This window comes from Diaphorina citri, unplaced genomic scaffold, assembly GCF_000475195.1.
Source record: "Diaphorina citri unplaced genomic scaffold, Diaci psyllid genome assembly version 1.1 scaffold681, whole genome shotgun sequence".
In the NCBI taxonomy this organism is placed as follows: domain Eukaryota; kingdom Metazoa; phylum Arthropoda; class Insecta; order Hemiptera; family Psyllidae; genus Diaphorina; species Diaphorina citri.
In genome coordinates, this window is record NW_007378114.1 from 25,011 (window position 1) to 48,827 (window position 23,817).

General features: G+C 40.2%; 2 protein-coding genes across 2 annotated transcripts in view; one reads left to right on the top strand and one right to left on the bottom strand.

The window, feature by feature from the left end:
• The window catches only part of LOC103511156 (ryanodine receptor-like), a 23,280-nt gene extending 21,580 nt beyond the window's left edge, over positions 1 to 1,700 (top strand). The window contains exons 24-25 of the mRNA XM_026825008.1: positions 249 to 485; positions 1,617 to 1,700. Coding sequence (XP_026680809.1) covers positions 249 to 485; positions 1,617 to 1,700 — 321 coding nt within the window. The remainder of the gene's footprint in view (positions 1 to 248; positions 486 to 1,616) is intronic.
• A 485-nt stretch (positions 1,701 to 2,185) lies between these two features.
• Positions 2,186 to 23,817, bottom strand: part of LOC103511157 (ryanodine receptor-like) — a 96,026-nt gene continuing 74,394 nt past the window's right edge. Inside the window, 11 exon segments of the mRNA XM_017444878.2 lie at positions 2,186 to 2,479; positions 9,393 to 9,517; positions 9,731 to 9,804; positions 13,654 to 13,854; positions 14,289 to 14,497; positions 15,035 to 15,353; positions 16,438 to 16,596; positions 16,949 to 17,131; positions 17,644 to 17,657; positions 17,800 to 17,888; positions 19,278 to 19,315. Of these exon segments, the coding sequence (XP_017300367.1) occupies positions 2,186 to 2,479; positions 9,393 to 9,517; positions 9,731 to 9,804; positions 13,654 to 13,854; positions 14,289 to 14,497; positions 15,035 to 15,353; positions 16,438 to 16,596; positions 16,949 to 17,131; positions 17,644 to 17,657; positions 17,800 to 17,888; positions 19,278 to 19,315 (1,705 nt within the window).

Here is a 23,817-nt window from a genome sequence, read left to right on the forward strand (position 1 = left end):
TAATGTTGAACAGGCTTGGGAACATTACTTAAAAAAAATCTGTTGTGACGCAGTGGGAATAGGGTGGAAAATCTTGAAAAAGTAGACTGGAAATTTGGAAAAAATGGACTGGAAAACCGAGAAAAGTCAGGGAATTTTATTTTTCCATTTTGGTAGACACCCTGACTGCAGAATAAATCGGTCACCAAAGGGTTAACACAAAATTACTCATTACATTTTACATTATATTTCTTTTTTCTCCGTTACAGAAAATGCCAGAGTACGAAATCATGGAGTTCGTCAAAACCCAACTGACTCTCCCGGACAAGATAGATCCAGCCGACGAAATGTCCTGGCAACACTACCTCTACTCCAAGCTAGGCAATAAGAAGGACAGTACGGAGGTGGTACCACATGCTGGCCAAACACCCGTCAAACCCCCTACTGTTGATGATGTGGTGGAGAGAATCGTGGCCATGGCCAAAGTTTTGTTCGGCCTCCATATGGTGAGTGGACCAAATATAGGGTCGGTCTGACTGCAGATTAAATCGGTCACCAAAGGGTTAACACAAAATTACTCATTACATTTTAGATTATATTTCTTTTTTCTCCGTTACAGAAAATGCCAGAGTACGAAATCATGGAGTTCGTCAAAACCCAACTGACTCTCCCGGACAAGATGCAGAATAAATCGGTCACCAAAGGGTTAACACAAAATTACTCATTACATTTTACATTATATTTCTTTTTTCTCCGTTACAGAAAATGCCAGAGTACGAAATCATGGAGTTCGTCAAAACCCAACTGACTCTCCCGGACAAGATAGATCCAGCCGACGAAATGTCCTGGCAACACTACCTCTACTCCAAGCTTGGCAATAAGAAGGACAGTACGGAGGTGGTACCACATGCTGGCCAAACACCCGTCAAACCCCCCACTGTTGATGATGTGGTGGAGAGAATCGTGGCCATGGCCAAAGTTTTGTTCGGCCTCCATATGGTGAGTGGACCAAATATAGGGTCGGGGACCACACAAATGTTCTTTAAGGGGACTTCACATTAGACGGACCAAAACGAAATCTGAAGTGACTACACATTACACGGACCATTGTCAGTCTGTTTCTATCGGTCAAAGTTTAAAATGCTGCAATCTGATTCGTTGATTACTTTTCATAATTGATTATGAAAAGTAATCAACGAGTCAGAAGGGGGCACGGTTGGTCCAGTGGTAACGCGCTTGCTTGCCATGCAGAAGGTCCCGGGTTCGAATCCCACCATCGACAAAAATTTGAATTATCTCAAAGTGTGGTCCTGGGCTGGGCCATAGGGGAAATGGTCCCCAATTGTAAATTTAGTATTTCGAAATCACATTGATCTCAGGTATTGCTTCAGTAGGTATATCGCTTTAGACGTGCCGGTCAATAGGTATTTAACTTATCTTAGTGTTACGGTAAGGCTACTATCACATTACTGCAATAGTATGTTTTTGTCGGCATTATTTATTATTCTTAGCATTAGACCTCAGGTCTGTGGTAGAGAACTCATGTGTAGGGGCAGACAGCCCTAAAGGATGGGTCAAGCTTCTACGAAATATAGCTAATGGCAGATACTTTCATTTCGACCGTTTTTTTTCTATAGATCGACCATCCCCAGTTACAAAGCAAAGCGATTTATCGGTCGGTCGTCTCGACACAACGTAAAAGGGCCGTCATTGCTTTTTAAGGGGACTTCACATTAGACGGACCAAAACGAAATCTGAAGTGACTACACATTACACGAGCCATTGTCAGTCTGTTTCTATCGGTCAAAGTTTAAAATGCTGCATTCTGATTCGTTGATCATAATTGATTAGCTCAAAGTGTGGTCCTGGGCTGGGCCATAGGGGAAATGGTCCCCAATTGTAAATTTAGTATTTCGAAATCACATTGATCTCAGGTATTGCTTTAGTAGGTATATCGCTTTAGACGTGCATGTCAATAGGTATTTAACTATCTTAGTGTTACGGTAAGGCTACTATCACATTACTACAATAGTATGTTTTTGTCGGCATTATTTATTATTCTTAGCATTAGACCTCAGGTCTGTGGTAGAGAACTCATGTGTATGGGGAGACAGTTCTAAAGGATGGGTTAAGGTTCTACGAATTATAGCTAATGGCAGATACTTTCATCTCGACCGTTTTCTTTCTATAGATCGACCATCCCCAGTTACAAAGCAAAGCGATTTATCGGTCGGTCGTCTCGACACAACGTAAAAGGGCCGTCATTGCTTCTCATCACATGCTCCATGTAGAAAAAGTCCTGATCCACATGGACAAGCTCTATGGGATCTTCCTCTCCACTTCCCATGTCCTCTCCACTGCCTAGACCGGATATATCGTCACCTCCACCACCCAGCTCGGCAGCTAGGGTTTCTATGTGTTTTTTGTTCAATTTTCTGTTGTTTTTGTCGATGTTGTGTTTTTTTGACCCTCCCTTTTTGATATTTCTTACAATGGATGTCTCAAACAGTTTAAAACGTTTGGAAAATACTTTAAAATGGAGTCCAATGTTTTCATATTTTTTTTTTTGAAAATACATCTATTGACGTGATTTTTTCCCTATTCTTAATGTCTTCTTCACATCATAAATTTATCTCCAATACACCTTCCTCTACATCTCTAAAACCTGTGACACCAGAGTTTCTTACTAATAATTTTGTTTTAGTTGCATGCTTTCTGTATTTTCATTTGCGTTTAGAAGCCTATCTGTTTGTTGTTGTAATCACACCTACATATTATGTCTGTCCAAATTATTTTAGGATTTACTTGATTAACTAGGCCCTCTATATCAAAGGGCAGCTGATAAGTACCTATTATTTCCTCCTAGACCCTAAATTGGGGTCTAGAATAAAGGGCAAGGAGAAAAAAAGACCTTTATAAAATGAGCTTCTAGGCAGATAGGAATTGTATAAGGAGCACTAACAATTTTATTAGGTACTGATGTTTGATTTTAGCTTTCAATCATGATTAAATTTAAAAGCTTTAAAAGGTCGCCGATTCTGTTTAAAATCAACTTTGCACCCTCCTAACTCACTAACCCTCTCGTGTGTTTGTTACTAACCTCTGTAGCACTTGCAAAAGTCCAAGCCGCAGCAAAGAGCTAACGCTTGGATGAAAGTGTTGTCTGTGGCGAGAAAACGGATGGTGATCGCATGTCTGCAGAGTAAACCACTCTATAGTATCCCTAGGTAAGAATCTCTAACTTCTGTGGGGGGGGAGAGAATCACCTTGTAGTTTGTCCTGAGATTTTCAAAGAGAAATTTATTATTTGTTAGGTTTATATTAGACATCCTATGTATTAACAGAAATTTAGCTTCCATCTGCCATGGAAGAGAGGCCACTGGAATGTCCTTTTTTAATCTCAAGATTTCCAAAGTCCATTATGGTACCTATGTAGGAGCCTAGGTAACTTTTAGGATAAGAGATCGAATAAGGATTTTTCCAGAATTCTTGTCCTACGAACTAATATACGGCCTCCTACGAACTAATATACGGCCGTCCCTTTTGAAAGTTTTGTATTGATATTCTTCTTTTCTATCAACTCAGAGTTTCAGGCTCTTTTGAAAGTGATGATTTTGTGTATTTATATTATTCTTTCGTTTCAGGCATCGCTCAGTCAACATCTTCGCCAGATCGTACTACGAGTTGTGGCTCCAGGAAGAAAATGTAGGCCAAGAAGTCATGATTGAAGATTTGACGGTGAGTGCTCGCCTGGTAAACAGGAAGACGCAGGTTCAATCCCAGCCAGAGCATGGAAGTTTATCTTGAATTATTTGATAATGATTTTTAGTCTGCTCTGTCAAATTGAGTATTGAATTAAGTATTAAAATTCCTTTCACCTTATCAAACGTAGGATAACCTTTTTCAGTCCTTTTCGGGCAGGATAAACAAGTAAAACAAGGTATATTCTATGAAAAAACCGTGAAACTCTATTTCGTGTCAATATAGGCTGTCAAAATAGACTCTCGACGTTCGCTCGCCTCCTGGCACACTTGATTATATTGTGGATTTTATTTCTTTTCCAGCAATCATTTGAGGACGCTGAGCTAAAGAAACACGACAAAGAAGAGGAAGAAGGCAAACCGGATCCCCTGACACAATTGGTGACCACGTTCTGTAGAGGAGCTATGACAGAGAGGAGTGGCGCCTTACAAGAGGACCCCCTGTATATGTCCTACGCTGAGATTATTGCCAAGTAAGTTGGTAATGAGCGAATCAAATAGAAATCAATAGTTACAAGGAAGAAGAGCTAATATTCGTTAGGAGCAAAAATAACATAGGCCTTTTTACTTTCCTTATCTTAAAGGAAGGAAAGTAATGTATTTTTTTTTTTTTTTTTAAGAGGTTTGTTAGAGGGAACTGTAACTGGTTAGGTCTTATCGTCCCAAAATCGAAGAGAGAAGGAAGACAGGATAGGAGAGAGCCAGCCGTTCCGAGAACGAACATTGTCCGTTCAGGATGAAATCCGCCCGGGTGGGAATGGAACCCGCGGCCTAGCGTTTACAAGGCAGACGCGCTACGAACCAGGCTAACCAGGCTGGCCCGAGAGTCTTTAAACTTGAGTCTTGCTATGATCTATGATATCATAACAATTTAGCAATGCTATCCTGCATGAAGGGTAATCTGATAGGTACACATTTTGTTACTTTTCAGATCTTGTGGAGAGGAAGAGGAGGAGGGAGGTGATGAAGAAGAGGAAGGGGGAGGAGGAGGTGGAGAGGGAGACGAAGGCAATACCTCCATTCATGTGAGTATACAGGGTTGAAGAAATACCATTGTGTTAAACCGTAGAATTGTGAATGGGAAAATAAAAGATTGATTTCTATGATCACTTTAACATTGAACATTTATAGAAAAATAGAAAGTAAAAAATCAAAACCAAGTCGTTATACGTCTTCGTGATAACTTAAGCTAACTTATATTTTTTAGCCCCTTAGGGGACGTAGGGTCTCACAAATTTCTGAAAAAAAAAAGCCCAATCGGGAAAGCAGTATAAATTAGATCTCTAGCTATTCATCATGCCTTAAGGTGAGTTAATAAAGCTATTTTCTTCTACTTCATGCTGACATTAATTCTAAGAGGACTTCGCTACATAAGCTAATGGTAAGCTATCAAGGAATGGTAAGACCAACTACCTTATTTAACTATTCTCAGGATAATTTGCGAAAATCATCTCTGTAGTCCCAACAGGTAAAATTTATCTAATCAAAATCAGACCAGATGTTCGGAAATGATCGTGGAACAAATACTTGGACTAATTGACCACAAACAAATGCAAAATTGTCGAGTTAAAACTCAGAACTCTCTTCTTTCGGTGAATAACGTATTCCTTAGCATCTCTTCTGACCACAAACACATTAAATACAGAATCCACTAAAAAGGTTCGGTGTTTACAAATGCAGAATATATCTGGCTTCCATAGCAGGATAATTAGACAGCGGATTAAAATGTAGATTTCTCTTCTTTGGGTCAAATACAACTTATCTCTTACCCCCATGTTTTGTGTCTCATTCACAGGAACAAGAAATGGAGAAACAGAAGCTGCTATTCCACCAGGCTAGACTGGCAGATAGAGGTGTTGCCGAAATGGTACTTCTTCACATATCTGCCTGTAAGGGAGTGCCGAGTGAAATGGTGATGAAAACTCTACAGCTGGGTATTGCTGTGCTACGTGGTGGTAATTTGGACATTCAGATGGTAAGTTATTGATGATGTATTTCTTCAGATGGTAAGTTTTTGAAGATAATATTATATTCTTTAGATGGTATGTTACAGACGCGATAAACAAATGGTTAACAAACCTATGTGACAGATATCTGGGAAAAATTTTCAACAGCGAATGTTTGGGTGATAAATATTTTGATTTTCTGAGATCGTAAAATGCAATCTAGGATTTGGCTTAAGCACAATGTTTTGAAGTCTGTGAGATTTAGGATGGGCTACAGGATACATGGAAACATTTCCTGATAGACCTGATTCCTGTATTGACCTCACAACGATCGAGTCTACGTCCCTGGACAACTTGGAGTATGCCGCTTTATACTTCGACCAAGGATCATCATTCTCCCAAACCCTTGGCTACTACAACAACATTCCTCTGTTTCAGGGTATGCTGAATCATCTCAAGGATAAGAAGGACGTCGGATTTTTCACTTCCATCGCAGGTCTTATGAACTCTTGCAGGTAATAATAATAATAGACTCTTGAGTGGAAGGCAACCACTAGGCGAGGTTAACGCCTTAGGCGTTCTCTACCACCTAACCCTTAGAACAGTGGGAGAAACCTCAGATCAAGGTAACACATCCATTTGTTTTACATTTGATAGTGAGGTATTTTTTCAGCCTTGATATGTTTTTCTCTTCTTGGGCTCTGTCATTCATTGTCATTTTGCCTTTTATTCATTGTCATTTTATGTATCATTCATTTTCATTTTCCCTCTCATACATGTATGTTGTTAGTCTCCTTTCATTCCTTGTAATTATTACTATTTTTTTTTTCACTCAAATATTGTCATTTTTCTGTGATCACTTTCATTTCCCTGTTCTTCATTGTCTTTTTTTTTCGTAATTTTTCTGTCATTTATTGTTATTTATGTGTCATTCATTGTCACGTATAGTCAATTGGTCATTTTATGTGTTATCAATTGTCATTTACGTTTCATTTATTTGTCATTCATTGTCAAGTGTGGTCATTTTCTGTGTCAATAATTGTCATTTTACCTGTCATTAAACTTTGGGTCAAATACAACTTATCTCTTACCCCCATGTTTTGTGTCTCATTCACAGGAACAAGAAATGGAGAAACAGAAGCTGCTATTCCACCAGGCTAGACTGGCAGATAGAGGTGTTGCCGAAATGGTACTTCTTCACATATCTGCCTGTAAGGGAGTGTATTGTCATTTCCCTTGTGATTCCAGGAATCGAAGCGAGCGTTCTTCTACTCCATCGTAACCGAGGGCGGTGATAAGGAAAAACTTGAAGCGTTCGTGAACTTCTGTGAGGACGCCATATTTGAAATGCAGCATGCCAGTGGTCTCATGGCGGTAGAGGAGGGGGGAGGAGCAGGATCGGGGAAAGCGCGCAAACAGGCTTATAACTACCTGTCCGTGGATGGAGAAGAAGAGAAGTAAGAGTAGTAATAGCAGTACCACTTGAAACCTTTGCGCGGACCACAGTTTGGGAAGCCTTGCAATAGAATATACCTTTTTTTATCCTGACCGAATAGGACTAAAAAGTCCCTTTATCCCAGCAGCCTAAACAAGGTCTCGTGTATTCGATAAGAAAGTAACACATTTCATTACAGACAATTGAATTTTCCTAACTTTTCCTTTCCCGGATAGACACGGCTGTAAAAGTTGATAATGTGAAAACAGTTCCGCTCTTGAAAAAAAAAAAAAACAAGGGAGTGCCGAGTGAAATGGTGATGAAAACCCTACAACTTGGTATTGCCGTGCTACGTGGCGGTAATTTGGACATTCAGATGGTAAGTTATTGATGATGTATTTTTTCAGATGGTAAGTTTTTGAAGATAATATTATATTCTTCAGATGGTATGTTACAGACGCGATAAACAAATGGTTAACAACCCTATGTGACAGATATCTTGGAAAAATTTGAACAGCGATTGTTTGGGTGATAAATATTTTGACTTTGTGAGATCGTAAAATGCAATCTAGGGTTTGGCTTAAGCACAATGTTTGAAGTCTGTGAGCTTTAGGATGGGCTACAGGATACATGGAAACATTTCCTGATAGACCTGATTCCTTTGTTGTCCTCACAACGATCGAGTCTACGTCCCAGGACAACTTGGAGTATGCCGCTTTATACTTCGACCAAGGATCATCAACCTCCCAAACCCTTGGTAACTACAACAACAACATTCCTCTGTTTCAGGGTATGCTGAATCATCTCAAGGATAAGAAAGACGTCGGATTTTTCACTTCCATTGCAGGTCTTATGAACTCTTGCAGGTAATACTCAATTCTGTAGCTAGTTGAATATTGAAATTCATTATCTTTTTGAACATTGAAATTAATTATTCCTGATCTGTCCCAGGATATCATTGGAATAATATTGATTTCGAAAGTTTATTGTCATTACTGGAATGGAATCCACAAGATTACGCTCGAATGGAATCCAATTTTCCGGACCCGTAAACTTCAATTCCCTTTACAACTACGTGAAAACGGATACTTTCTCTGTGGCGTATATCTCTAGTAGCGCGGTCAAACTTTCTTGACCTGGTAGGGCTTTCATATTTCAGGGTCCTCTAATAGTGGCCAGTCTTTTCTGTGTTTCAGCGTTTTGGACCTGGATGCGTTTGAGCGAAATACAAAGGCCGAAGGTCTGGGGGTTGGATCAGAGGGGGCTGCTGGGGAAAAGAATATGCATGATGCTGAATTCACTTGTACCTTGTTCAGATTTATACAGCTGACCTGTGAGGGTCACAACTTGGGTTAGTAGAATAGAATATAGAGACTTTTACCAATTTATCTTGTAAAAAATCTTGTCACTTTTTTTTTGACAATGCGGCCCGAAGGACCAAAATATTCTACCGTTCATCCGGCCCGGCGGACCAAAATATATTAGACAAATAGTTAACCAATACAGCCTACTAACAAAACATGTTTAAGCATTATGATAAGTTCGTAACGCTCTGTTTTCTTGGTTTTCAGAATGGCAGAACTACCTCCGAACTCAGGCAGGAAACACGACCACAGTGAACGTTGTTATTTGCACCGTAGATTATCTGCTGCGTCTCCAGGTAAGATTATTTCCCCATAATTAAGGCGCTTAAACACTCGGGACAGTAGGTCGTTCGCGCCTATAGTAGAGGAGTATTGAGTCAACGCCCTTAAAATCAATTCCTTTCAACGGGTTACTTTCTACTTTTCGTGTTGACCCAGCACCTAATTGGGAAGTATAGTGGCTCTTCTCGCCCATCTGATGAGAGACATACTACGGGATGGGCATGCTACGACACAGACCACATGAGTCTAATGTAGCAGTTGTTTCATTGCTACGAATACTCAATTCTGTAGCTTTATGAATATTGAAATTCATTATCTTTTTGAATCCATTAGCTTTTTGAACATTGAAATTAATTATTCCTGATCTGTCCCAGGATTTCATTGGAATAATATTCATTTCGAAAGTTTATTGTCATTACTGGAATGGAATCCACAAGATTACGCTCGAATGGAATCCAATTTTCTGGACCCGTAAACTTCAACTCCCTTTACAACTACGTGAAAACGGATACTTTCTCTGTGGCGTATATCTCTAGTAGCGCGGTCAAACTTTCTTGACCTGGTGGGGCTTTAATACTTCAGGGTCCTCTAATAGTGGTCTTTTCTGTGTTTCAGCGTTTTGGACCTGGATGCGTTTGAGCGAAATACAAAGGCCGAAGGTCTGGGGGTTGGATCCGAGGGGGCTGCTGGGGAAAAGAACATGCATGATGCTGAATTCACTTGTACCTTGTTCAGATTTATACAGCTGACCTGTGAGGGTCACAACTTGGGTTAGTAGAATAGAATATAGAGACTTTGACCTATTTATCTTGTAGTAGTACAGTGTAAACTGCATTATTTAGTAGTGCTGTCGAAGTAGGGCAACTAGGACATCATCTATTGTAGTCCCTTTATTTCATCATTTTATTATACATAACATCGTTTTATTAATTTCTACGACTAAAGTAGGTAAGTAATACCAACCCACTGAACCACTGAATATTCCGGTGTACTTTGCAGATACTTCGCTCGTATTCTCATGTCCCTCATGCGAGGTCCTGCAATAGAAGAACCCACTGTGGAGGTGAAAGAAGTGGAGAAGTCACACCTGAGATCTTATCCTGCCCTCCCTCCACCTCCAGATGAGGGTGGTAAACCTCTGGAAATGTTCAATCTGGATGTGACTAAGGATGATACAGGACAGTAAGTACTGGTGAGGGGGGTAAACCTCTGGAAATGTTTAATCTAGATGTGACTAAGGATGATACAGGACAGTAAGTACTGGTTCTATGAATTCATTCTGAAATGCGGCCTTTATGAAGCCCTCAATTTCCAAACCGGAATTTAAATGACCAAGATGAGTTGGAAATCGCCCATTTTTATTTCGTAGCAATGAAACAACTGCTACATTGGACTCGTGTGGTCTGTGTCGTAGCAGACCCCATCCCGTAGTATGTCCCTCATCCCTCATCAGATGGGCGATAAGAGACACAATACTTCTCATGTAGGTGCTGGGTCAACACGAGAACGCCAGAGAGTAACCCGTAGAAATATTTGCGATCGAAGTGCATTTTTTTTTTTTTTTTTTTCGATGGTGGGATTCAACAATATTTACTGTATTTCCAGGTATAAGATGGTACCACACGAGAGCACCCCTATCAAGCAGACCAGCACAGAGGAGGGAGTAGGAGGTAGGGAGATGTCACAGGAGGGAGAAGGAGGGGAAGAACATAGGGCGGAATGGAGCTCATTGATCCCGCAGGAAAGGCCAACTTTTTCAAAGCCATCGGAGTTGCCAGTCAAGTGTTCAACACGCTGTCTGAAGTGATCCAAGGTCCTTGCACACAGAATCAGCAAGCGTTGGCCCATTCCAGGTAGGTAATCAGATTGAAATGGTGAATTTTAATGAGAAGGTCAAATGCTTGCGTCATAATCAGGTTCAAATACCAGCCAAGGCATGGTTGTCCACAAAATTTCAACAGTTGAATTTTTTGTAGAAAAAAAGAGGTTTGATAGAGGGAACTGTAACTGCTTAGGTCTTATTGTCCCGAAATCGAAGCGAGAAGGAAGACAGGATAAGAGAAAGCCAGTCGTTCCGAGAACGAACCTTATCCGTTCAGGATAAAATCCGCCCCGGGCGGGTTATTTGTAGGACATTGTACTTGTATATTGACAAATCATAACTAAATAATAATGGGTAATTCTCACCATCATTCTCATTACACTTCCAGATTGTGGGACGCAGTGGGCGGGTTCCTCTTCTTGTTCTCTCACATGCAAGACAAACTATCCAAGCACTCCAGTCAAGTAGATCTGCTCAAGATTTTGCTCAATCTTCAGAAGGACATGATCACCATGATGCTATCCATGCTTGAAGGTAATAGCTATGTGATATTTTTTCTGCTGCAATGCTGGATTCTTTTTTCTTCTAGAGAGATAACTTCACTGTATAATAGCCAAGGTCTTTAGTGACAGGGCTTCTAGCTTACTTACATTAAAATCACCCAGCCTCAATCCGGATACTAACCACGCGCCACGTTGCTTAACTTTAGTAATCCATGGTGAACTGGTGCATTCAACTTACTATCGCTGCTGGCCCACCAAAAGACTTAGGCCGGCCACTCACTATCAGATAGACCTGACAAGTACGTCCGCTGTCAGATCTACCTGAAAGTGTGGGCGCTCATCAGGTAGACCTGACAGACGGACCTTTTCAGCTGTACCTGTCAGGTCTAACTGATGGTGAGTGACCGGCGTTATCCGTTCTTTCCTCTTCAGGTAACGTGGTAAACGGAACCATCGGAAAGCAAATGGTGGACACCCTGGTAGAGTCTGCAGCCAATGTGGAACTTATCCTCAAATATTTCGATATGTTCCTCAAGCTGAAAGATCTTACGAGTAGTGCGAGCTTCATGGAGATTGATATCAACAACGAGGGATGGGTGTATCCGAAGGACTTCAAGGAGAAAATGGAACAGCAGAAGAGTTATACCCCGTGAGTATTTTTTTTTTATTATTATTTATTTTTTTTTTCTCAATAAAATTTATATGTTTAAAAATTGATTTATTGAATAAATCAATTTTTAAACATATACAATTTATTACTCTCTCTATTGATGATTTTACTCCTTGTCTAAACTGTAGACATAGTTGACATTTGGTAGCATATGTCTGGCTTGGGGACGTTAAACAGAGAGTAGACTAGTGTCTAGCTGTCGGCCTATAAACAGGGGAGGAGAACAGCTAACCCTAACCAGCCTAGCTAGCTGGCAGTTTTCTAAGGATTCTCTCTGCTTTTAAAGAACAAGCACAAGTCCTCACGATGCGATGGTTGACTGCGGTTCAGGACGAACCAATTAAACATGAACTTTATGCTAAACAGTTAAGCTTCATTCCCGAAACAGCTGACTTTCTCGTATCCTGCCCTCCTTCTCTCTTCGATTTCGGGACGATAAGACCTCCGTTGTTACAGTTCCCTTTATCAAACCTCTTGAAAATAAACCTCTTGTTTTAAATTCAATCAAGGTGTTTTATTTTGTACATATTTTGTACCAAATACATAAGACCTTGTGTAGACTGCGGGAGTATCTTGTGGAGAGGAAGAGGAGGAGGGAGGTGATGAAGAAGAGGAAGGGGGAGGAGGAGGTGGAGAGGGAGACGAAGGCAATACCTCCATTCATGTGAGTATACAGGGTTGAAGAAATACCATTGTGTTAAACCGTAGAATTGTGAATGGGAAAATAAAAGATTGATTTCTATGATCACTTTAACATTGAACATTTATAGAAAAATAGAAAGTAAAAAATCAAAACCAAGTCGTTATACGTCTTCGTGATAACTTAAGCTAACTTATATTTTTTAGCCCCTTAGGGGACGTAGGGTCTCACAAATTTCTGAAAAAAAAAAGCCCAATCGGGAAAGCAGTATAAATTAGATCTCTAGCTATTCATCATGCCTTAAGGTGAGTTAATAAAGCTATTTTCTTCTACTTCATGCTGACATTAATTCTAAGAGGACTTCGCTACATAAGCTAATGGTAAGCTATCAAGGAATGGTAAGACCAACTACCTTATTTAACTATTCTCAGGATAATTTGCGAAAATCATCTCTGTAGTCCCAACAGGTGAAATTTATCTAATCAAAATCAGATGTTCGGAAATGATTGTGGAACAAATAAAATTGTCGAGTTAAAACTCAGAACTCTCTTCTTTCGGTGAATAACGTATTCCTTAGCATCTCTTCTGACCACAAACACATTAAATACAGAATCCACTAAAAAGGTTCGGTGTTTACAAATGCAGAATATATCTGGCTTCCATAGCAGGATAATTAGACAGCGGATTAAAATGTAGATTTCTCTTCTTTGGGTCAATGCTCGTATTTGCGACGTAACGCTTAACTGAATACCAATTTCCTGATTTTATTACGCGGATTAATAATATGTATAGTATGAATTTATAGGGTTCAAAAGAGACTGAATAATCACTTTAGCGGTCTTTACCCCAACAAGAGGCACTAAAATAAATGGCTTAGGCTCTCGAAAAATTGATAACTCCCTGCCTTGTCTGGGACTAATACCTGTGTTCTCCTCATAACGGGGTCTTTAATGTACGTCTGCTAACTCACCTCAGCACCAAATACACGCTATAGTTGGAATAGTAGAACGCGTAGAAGAACAGCTTGAAAAAGCCCACCACAAGTTGAGGGATGGACATTTGTTGCATTTTGAAAATTCCCAGTGTTAGCTATATTCGTATAAACTTAACCCAACTTTTAGTGCTACTTGCCCCTAAACTTGAGCCTCAGAGTGGGCTTGTTGTGTACGAAGTTAAGCTGATTCCTAACTGAGCTCGAAGATCCTGAGCTAGGATTAAACCTGCGACCTCCTGGTCAGACTGCAAACTCACCTCAGCACCAAGTACACGCTATAGTTGGAATAGTAGAACGCGTAGAAGAACAGCTTGAAAAAGCCCACCACAAGTTGAGGGATGGACATTTGTTGCATTTCGTTAATCTTCTGCTTAATATTAGATGGGGATAACATGGAGAGAGTAAACCTGATGCCGTCCTTGAAACCTTGCCATCCGCGCCTGATGGGATTGATATTCCTGAGGGAGAAACACAAAGACTGGGATTAAACGAAGTGAAGTTTAAGTTATAACTCGATGAGTTTTCATTTAATTCATGGTGTTTGGGCCATGTTCATTCTTCGAAAGCCCTATAGGGAAAATTTTCCAGAATAGGGTCTTACTCGTGTAGTTTACTGGAGTAACCAAGTACCTTTTTTTTCAAGAGCGGAACTGTTTTCACAAACTTTTACAGCCATGTCTATCCGGGAAAGGAAAAGTTAGGAAAATTCAATTGTCTGTAATGAAATGTGTTACATTCTTATCGAATACACGAGACCTTGTTTAGGCTGCTGGGGTAAAGGGACTTTTTAGCCCTATTTGGCCAGGATAAAAAAAGGTATATTCTATTGCAAGGCTTCCCAAACTGTGGTCCGCGCGAAGGTTTCAAGTGGTACTGCTATTACTATTCTTACTTCTCTTCCTCTCCATCCACGGACAGGTAGTTATACGCCTGTTTGCGCGCTTTTCCCGATCCTGCTCCTCCCCCCTCCTCTACCGCCATGAGTCCACTGGCATGCTGCATTTCAAATATGGCGTCCTCACAGAAGTTGACGAAGGCTTCCAGTTTTTCCTTATCACCGCCCTCGGTTACGATGGAGTAGAAGAACGCCCGCTTCGATTCCTGGAATCACAAGGTAAATGACAATTAATGACAGGTAAAATGACAATTATTGACACAGAAAATGACCACACTTGACAATGAATGACAAATAAATGAAACGTAAATGACAATTAATAACACATAAAATGACCGATTGACTATACGTGACAATGAATGACACATAAATAACAATACATGACACGTAAAATGGCAATGAATGTCGGAGAAAATGACCACAACTGACAATAAATTACACATAAATAACAATAAATGACAGGAAAATTACGAAAAAAAAGACAATGAAGAACAGGGAAATGAAAGTGATCACAGAAAAATGACAATATTTGAGTGAAAAAAAAAATAGTAATAATTACAAGGAATGAAAGGAGACTAACAACATACATGTATGAGAGGGAAAATGAAAATGAATGATAGGTACATAAAATGACAATGAATAAAAGGCAAAATGACAATGAATGACAGAGCCCAAGAAGAGAAAAACACATCAAGGCTGAAAAAATACCTCACTATCAAAGGTAAAACAAATGGATGTGTTACCTTGATCTGAGGCTTCTCCCACTGCTCAATGTTGGACTCCTTGATCTCAAAGTACACACGTTCGATGCGTTTGCTGCCGCCCAGAATTTCTATACGTCCCAGGAACGGATGGAAGTAGTTGAGAACACTGCTAGCCGTCTCTAGAAACCGGGCCAGGCGCGGTTCATTCGGCATATGTTCGGATAGATTGGTCAGAAGGACGGCTAAATTGAATCCGATTTCTTTCGCCGGTTCGTGGAATCGATCTGTGAACCCTACATAGTCGATCTTACCGTCGTGGTTCGTCTCGCAGCAAGCGAGCATGAATTCTATGTCCTCCCTGGAAGAGAAAAAAAAAAAAAATAGAATACACCCTATCTATACTGCCAGAATGAGACTGAAAAGTCCCCTTACTCCCGCAGTCTACACAAGGTCTTATGTATTTGGTACAAAATATGTACAAAATAAAACACCTTGATTGAATTTAAAACAAGAGGTTTATTTTCAAGAGGTTTGATAAAGGGAACTGTAACAACGGAGGTCTTATCGTCCCGAAATCGAAGAGAGAAGGAGGGCAGGATACGAGAAAGTCAGCTGTTTCGGGAATGAAGCTTAACTGTTTAGCATAAAGTTCATGTTTAATTGGTTCGTCCTGAACCGCAGTCAACCATCGCATCGTGAGGACTTGTGCTTGTTCTTTAAAAGCAGAGAGAATCCTTAGAAAACTGCCAGCTAGCTAGGCTGGTTAGGGTTAGCTGTTCTCCTCCCCTGTTTATAGGCCGACAGCTAGACACTAGTCTACTCTCTGTTTGACATTTGAAATAATAGAATAGAATATACCTTGTTTATCCTGCTCGAATGAGACTAGTATTTATAATAACAAAAGTCCCTTTAGTATTTATAATAACAAAAGTTTTGAACAGTAGACCTTGCTTAATTTAATAGTAGGGAATAGTAAGAAGATAACGAGGAGTATTCAGCTCAAGGTTTACTGAGCGTGAGAAAGAATTGTTAGATGAAATAAAATAATAATAAATAATCCAGTGGCGAAAGGACGTTGAACAGTTCCCAAAGTTGAACTGAAGTTAAGCATCGTTTCGCGTGGTTGTTATCTAATTGGGTGACCATCTGGACAATTGCTGACTTTTCCCGTCTCCACTTGGGCTGGGTGAGGTTAATGCAGCTTGTCTGAGATTCAAGGGTAAAACCTCCGTCATTGAAAACCTTAGCAGTTATATGTACAGTGACGTTTTAAACCCATTAAAAAGACCTCAATGGAAAGAGAGATATAGGATGGTTGGTTTCTATACACAGTAATGGTACTAGAAATGAGACGGTTTGTTCCGTAACTTTTCGTGTTTTCGGTGAGGGAAATAGGAGAGAAGTATAGGGTGTGACAAAAGTCTATCAAAAGTATAACTTACCCCAATAAATCTGCCAGGGTCACGGCGGGATCAGGCATTTCAGATTCCGCCCTATGTTCTTCCCCTCCTTCTCCCTCCTGTGACATCTCCCTACCTCCTACTCCCTCCTCTGTGCTGGTCTGCTTGATAGGGGTGCTCTCGTGTGGTACCATCTTATACCTGGAAATACAGTAAATATTGTTGAATCCCACCATCGAAAAAAAAAAAAAAAAAAATGCACTTCGATCGCAAATATTTCTACGGGTTACTCTCTGGCGTTCTCGTGTTGACCCAGCACCTACATGAGAAGTATTGTGTCTCTTATCGCCCATCTGATGAGGGATGAGGGACATACTACGGGATGGGGTCTGCTACGACACAGACCACACGAGTCCAATGTAGCAGTTGTTTCATTGCTACGAAATAAAAATGGGCGATTTCCAACTCATCTTGGTCATTTAAATTCCGGTTTGGAAATTGAGGGCTTCATAAAGGCCGCATTTCAGAATGAATTCATAGAACCAGTACTTACTGTCCTGTATCATCCTTAGTCACATCCAGATTGAACATTTCCAGAGGTTTACCACCCTCATCTGGAGGTGGAGGGAGGGCAGGATAAGATCTCAGGTGTGACTTCTCCACTTCTTTCACCTCCACAGTGGGTTCTTCTATTGCAGGACCTCGCATGAGGGACATGAGAATACGAGCGAAGTATCTGCAAAGTACACCGGAATATTCAGTGGTTCAGTGGGTTGGTATTACTTACCTACTTTAGTCGTAGAAATTAATAAAACGATGTTATGTATAATAAAATGATGAAATAAAGGGACTACAATAGATGATGTCCTAGTTGCCCTACTTCGACAGCACTACTAAATAATGCAGTTTACACTGTACTACTACTATTATTATTAAACGATTAGATCAAACTTTATTTACAGAATAAATATTTACAAATGGTAACATAATGTATAGGTACAAAATAAAGTTTGATCAAGGGTGGGGTTAATGCCTATGGCATTCTCTACCACCCCACCCTTGATGTACAGAATAGTGTTATCATGAAATTTTAAATAATATACAAAATCAAAGGGTGATGATTGTTTCACCGCCATTTTTATTTCGTAACAATGAAACAACTGCTACATTAGACTCATGTGGTCTGTGTCGTAGCATGCCCATCCCGTTGTATGTCTCTCGTCAGATGGGCGAGAAGAGACTCTATACTTCCCAATTAGTTGCTGGGTCAACACGAAAAGTAGAAAGTAACCCGTTGAAAGGAATTGATTTTAAGGACGTTGACTCAATGCTCCTCTACTATAGGCGCGAACGACCTACTGTCCCGAGTGTTTAAGCGCCCTAATTATGGGGAAATAATCTTACCTGGAGACGCAGCAGATAATCTACGGTGCAAATAACAACGTTCACTGTGGTCGTATTTCCTGCTTGAGTTCGGAGGTAGTTCTGCCATTCTGAAAACCAAGAAAACAGAGCGTTACCAACTTATCATGATGCTTAAACATGTTTTGTTAGTAGGCTGTATTGGTTAACTATTTGTCTAATATATTTTGGTCCGCCGGGCCGGATGAACGGTAGAATTCGTCAAAATGCGCAGAAACGCTTGCGCACAAACAAACGAAGCGGGAGTCATGAATCATGACGTCATCGCCTACGGGAGCGTATGCCGTGACGTCAAACTTTACGATTTACCGGTATTTTTTAAATCGATTTATCTCGATATCTAGAAGTCGTAGAAGAAAAATTTTGTTTAGTTTGAGATAATGGTCAAGTACAATATCATACATATTTCTGGACATGGTTAGGTTAGGTTAGGTCAAGTGAAGACCATGTCCAGAAATATGTAGAAGAAAAAGAAAAATTCCGTTCTTCCTTATTTTTCCTGCTCTATGACTTTGAAACATCACCCAAGTAAGCGCAACTGATCTATTAGATAACAACCACGCGAAACGATGCTTAACTTCAGTAATCCTTTGGGAACTGTTTAACGTTCTTTCGTCGCTGGATTATTTATTATTTTTTTATTTCATCTAACAATTCTTTCACAAGCTCAGTAAACCTTGAGCTGAATACTCCTCGTTATCTTCTTACTATTCCCCACTATTAAATTAAGCAAGGTCTACTGTTCAAAACTTTTGTTATTATAAATACTAAAGGGACTTCTTAGTCTCATTCGAGCAGGATAACCAAGGTATATTCTATTCTATTATTTCAAATGTTATTTGTGTTAACAGAGGAGAGGTGGCTAGAAAGGAGGCAGCTCAAATAGCGGAGGTAGCCGCTCAACAGCAAGCAGTCATGGCCGCTATGGAAGCAGAACATAAACAGGAGAGCGCCAGCATCGAACCTTCGGCCTTCGCTCAGGTAAGCTCAAGTCCTAACTGGCTCACAATCGCGCCTTCTATTATTATTGTTTTATCTTTTTCTTCCCCAGGAACTATGCTATTAATCATTACTAAAATGATTTTTTGGTGTCCCTTATCTTTTTCTTCCTCAGGAACTATGCTATTAATCATTACTAAAATGATTTTTTGGTGTCCCTCAGAATGGATTTCACCAACCTTCTTTTTAGCCCCTAATAACTTGTTAGCTTAACAGTCCTGTTAAGCCAATACAAATCAATTGGAACTAACAGGCTGTTAGCTTAACAGGCCTTCTAGAAAGTGAAAAAATATTTTTAAAATCCACCGTGAGTTTACTAGAATAGTAGAAAGGTATTCACTGAGCTTAAAATACCTATCTTTTTTCCAATTTCAGATTGATTTCAACGGATACACTCACAAAGCACTTAGTTTCCTAGCGAGAAACTTTTACAACTTGAAATACGTCGCTCTGGTGTTGGCCTTCTGTATCAACTTTATTCTTCTCTTCTATAAGGTAACTGAAAGTAGAATGTATTAATATTGTACCATTACTATGAGCACCAGCTTAGTTAGCTTGAAGGGTAGTGTGCGTCTACCTTGTAAGCGATTCCCGCCCGATTTGGGCTTTATCCTCAACAGATAAGATTCGTTCTCGGAACGGCTGACTTTCTCCTATCCTGTCCTTCTTCTCTTTTATTTTAATCCATAACAGTTCTGTCTGAAATGTGTCGTTTTGTCACCCAATCTTTGGGCAGTACGTCATTAAATTTTATTAATTGTTTCTCTCAATGTTGGGACGATAGAAGACCCCAATAGTTACAGTTTCTTCTATCAAACCTCTTTTTCTTCCTTTCCACTTTCAGATTGATTTCAACGGATACACTCACAAAGCGCTCAGTTTCCTAGCGCGAAACTTTTACAACTTGAAATACGTCGCTCTGGTGTTGGCCTTCTGCATCAACTTTATTCTTCTCTTCTATAAGGTAACTGAAAGTAGGATTTACTAATATTGTACCATTACTATGAGCGCCAGCTTGAAGGGTAATATGCGTCTACCTTGTAAGCGATTCCGCCCGGGGCGGACTTTATCTTAAACAGATAAGATTCGTTCTCGGAACAGCTGACTTTCTCCTATCCTGTCCTTCTTTCTCTTTTATTTTAATCTATAACAATTCTGTCTGAAATGTGTCGTTTTGTCACCCAATCTTTGGGCAGTACATAATTAAATTTTATTAATTGTTTCTCTCAATGTTGGGACGATAGAAGACCCCAATAGTTACAGTTTCTTCTATCAAACCTCTTTTTCTTCTTTTTAAAAAAGAAGAAAAGAGAAAAATAAGTTACCTAGGTTATTTTTCTTTGTAGCATCATAACCTGTCCGTATTTCCAGGTGACCACACTTGGAGAAGACGGAGGTGACGATGACGATATCTCATCCAGTATAGAAACCCTAGCTGCCGAGCTGGGTGGTGGAGGTGACGATATATCCGGTCTAGGCAGTGGAGAGGACATGGGAAGTGGAGAGGAAGATCCCATAGAGCGGCTGCCGAGCTGGGTGGTGGAGGTGACGATATATCCGGTCTAGGCAGTGGAGAGGACATGGGAAGTGGAGAGGAAGATCCCATAGAGCTTGTCCATGTGGATCAGGACTTTTTCTACATGGAGCATGTGATGAGACTTATGGCCGCTCTACACTCGTTGGTGTCCTTGGCCATGCTGATCGCTTATTATAACTTGAAGGTAATGACAGCCAGTGTATAATTGTTTCTTCTTCACAGCCACTAGAACAGAGATTCCCAAACTGGGGTTCGCGGACCACCAGGTGGCCCCAAAAGAAGGAAAATACATTACTTTCCTTCCTATAGGACCGTGGGAAATCATGAAATTCAAAAGTGGTCCGTGGCTTGAGCAACTTTGGGAACCCCTGCTCTAGAGCCACTACCCCATCCGCGTCAGTAGTGTAGTCATGTACTGGTAAAAACGCCTGCCTGGTTATCAGGAGGACGTGTGTTCAATGCCAGTCTAGGTATGGAATTTTATCAACATTCTATTCTACCTTCTAGGAGAATCTGACCACAATAAGTCCTATTCAAGCAGTATGAAAAAGCACCTTTTTTAATCAGGTTTGATTAGGTATGAATTTGATATAAATTAGATAACCGTTTTAGACAGATATTCTGCCTTCTAGGTATATAACTCCTTGAATTATTTTTCTTCAGGTACCCCTCGCCATTTTCAAGCGAGAAAAGGAGATTGCCCGTAGACTGGAGTTCGATGGTCTCTACATTGCAGAACAACCTGAGGATGATGATATCAAATCTCATTGGGATCGACTGGTCATATCAGCCAAGTAAGTGGGAATTGTCCAATTCATCAAATAAAAGCCCGTTCACAATTGTCGTTCGGAAAAAAAATCGTGTCGTTTGTAGTGTGAACACTCTAATTTAAATGACAATTTAAAGGACATTCGAAAAAAAAAGAAAAAAAAGTCGGATGAAACTCACGACAAGAGTGTGAACAAGCTCTAAGTTAATAGGGTAAAAAGTGGCTATTTTCTCTTGATGTTAATAATGTTCGAATAATACCTAACACCTCTTGTCCACCTTTGTGGCTGTGTGGTTAGGAGCACTGACCCTTAATGCGGAGATGCAGGGTTCGAATCCCAGCCGGGACAGACATTTTTGTAAGTTTTCAGTTTCCGAATAGGCATGGATGTGTGTCTTGAAGCTATGAAAAAACGGTTCCAAACCCCAATACGTCCAACACCGTGAGATCGGTGCCTTAAGCTTAAGGTGTGCCCAAATATAGTCGACCGTCCGACGATCCACGTCGATCAATAACGATCGATGAGGAAAATCTATGTTGTCGAGGCAGTGTGGACGTGTCAGTCGACATCAATCGATGTCCGGTCGACTATGTGTGTGGACACACCTTAATAGTTTATCTTTTTGAAAATATATAATTGTGGTCAGTAGTGTAGGTAGTGGTCAAAAAGCCGGCCTGCCGCCTGGTAATCACAAAGGCGTGTGTTCAATACCATCCTAGGTATTTAATTTTATCCTCGACATTGTTTGAGATTTTGACCAAAATAATAGTAGGAGCCTACTGCAGAGCACCTAAAGGGACTTTTCAGTCCTATGCGAGTAGTAGCACTATTATTATAAATTATAAGGTTTTAGGGGGGAAAATGTCGGTACGAATGTTGAGAATGTAGATTAAATTAGATAACCCTTTTAGACAGATATTCTGCCTTCTAGGTATATAACTCCTTGAATTATTTTTCTTCAGGTACCCCTCGCTATTTTCAAGCGAGAAAAGGAGATTGCCCGTAGACTGGAGTTCGATGGTCTCTACATTGCTGAACAACCTGAGGATGATGATATCAAATCTCATTGGGACCGACTGGTCATATCAGCCAAGTAAGTGGGAATTGTCCAATTTATCAAATAAAAGCCCGTTCACAATATTGTCGTTCGGAAAAAAATCGTGTCGTGTAGTGTGAACACTCCCATTTAAATTACATTGCCTACAGGACATTCAGAAATAGAGGATAAAGAAAGTTGTTGTTGTTGTTGTTGTTATCTAATGCTTGAGATTGACTATTATGTCATTTTTCTCCTTGCGTCCCAATATTTGGATACTATGTTATACATCTACACGGTCATCGCGTTTAATTTCTTCCGCAAGTTCTACGTACAAGAAGAGGATGATGTGGTGGATAAGAAGTGTCACGACATGATGACGGTGAGTCCTTAGACAATTTTCAGGGGTTGTATGGAAGATAATGCCTTAGGAGAAACAATGAGAAAGGCATTAATCCCGCCCCTGAGTTAGGATTTTGTTAATATTTATTTACTTATTAGTTATTATTTTGTTTTGTTTAATTGTATTATTGTATTTTCAAAATGAATAAAGAATTATTTAATTTATCTTCATCGCTTTGTCGTTTCAGTGTTTCGTGTTCCATCTCTACAAGGGAGTGCGAGCTGGAGGAGGTATAGGAGATGAGATAGGAGATCCAGATGGCGATGACTACGAGGTGTATCGTATTATATTCGACATCACTTTCTTCTTCTTTGTTATCGTCATTCTGCTGGCCATCATTCAAGGTAAACTCAGAAAAAAACTTCATTGCCTGCAATAAACCTTTGGAAATGCGCCATCGGGAAGAAGGGAAATCATTTACGTTTCCAAAAGGAAAAAAAAAACGCTTATGCTTTTCTTTAACTTGAGACCTTTTACGTACTTAAAATCTCTGACACCGTATCCACCCGTTTATGATAATTGGGAGCAACCTCCGAGTATCACACTCGGCTTGCACGCCGGAGGCCCCGGGTTCGATTTCCGGCGGGGTCGAAGTTTTTTCTGGTCTGTGCTTGGAGGTCGGGGTGCACTCAGCCTTGTGAGGACAATTTAGTAGCCACTTTAATTGAGTAGCGACCAGTGGCGGCATTACCAGTGTGAAAAGATTGATGATAGGAGTCGATGATAATAGTAATTAGTAATTCTGTGGCACTTAGTGATTCTGTGATACCCACAAAAGTTATAAAGAAGCTCTCTCTTTTACCACAAATAATTCATCATTTGATCTTTTGCGTACCTAAAATCGCCGTATCTACCCGTTTATATTTCAGGTTTGATCATCGACGCATTTGGAGAACTGCGTGATCAGTTAGAGAGTGTAAAAGAAGATATGGAGAGTAACTGTTTCATCTGTGGTATAGGCAAGGACTACTTTGATAAAGTACCGCATGGGTTCGATACTCACGTGCAGCAAGAACACAACTTGGCCAACTACATGTAAGTTGAATACCTTGTCGTACTAGTGGTTTGGTGAATTCACTCAAAAAGAGGGCCGTTACCCCCCAAATATCCAGTTGGGTAGAAATCTAACAAATGTAAAAAACGTCAGTACTGAACTTTGGGTTGTCTCGGGATAAGTTCAATCCTGGATCAACCGAGGTAACTAGCAGGGCATAGCTCCTCAATCTTTTTTTTTTTTTTTTTTTTTTTAAAGAGG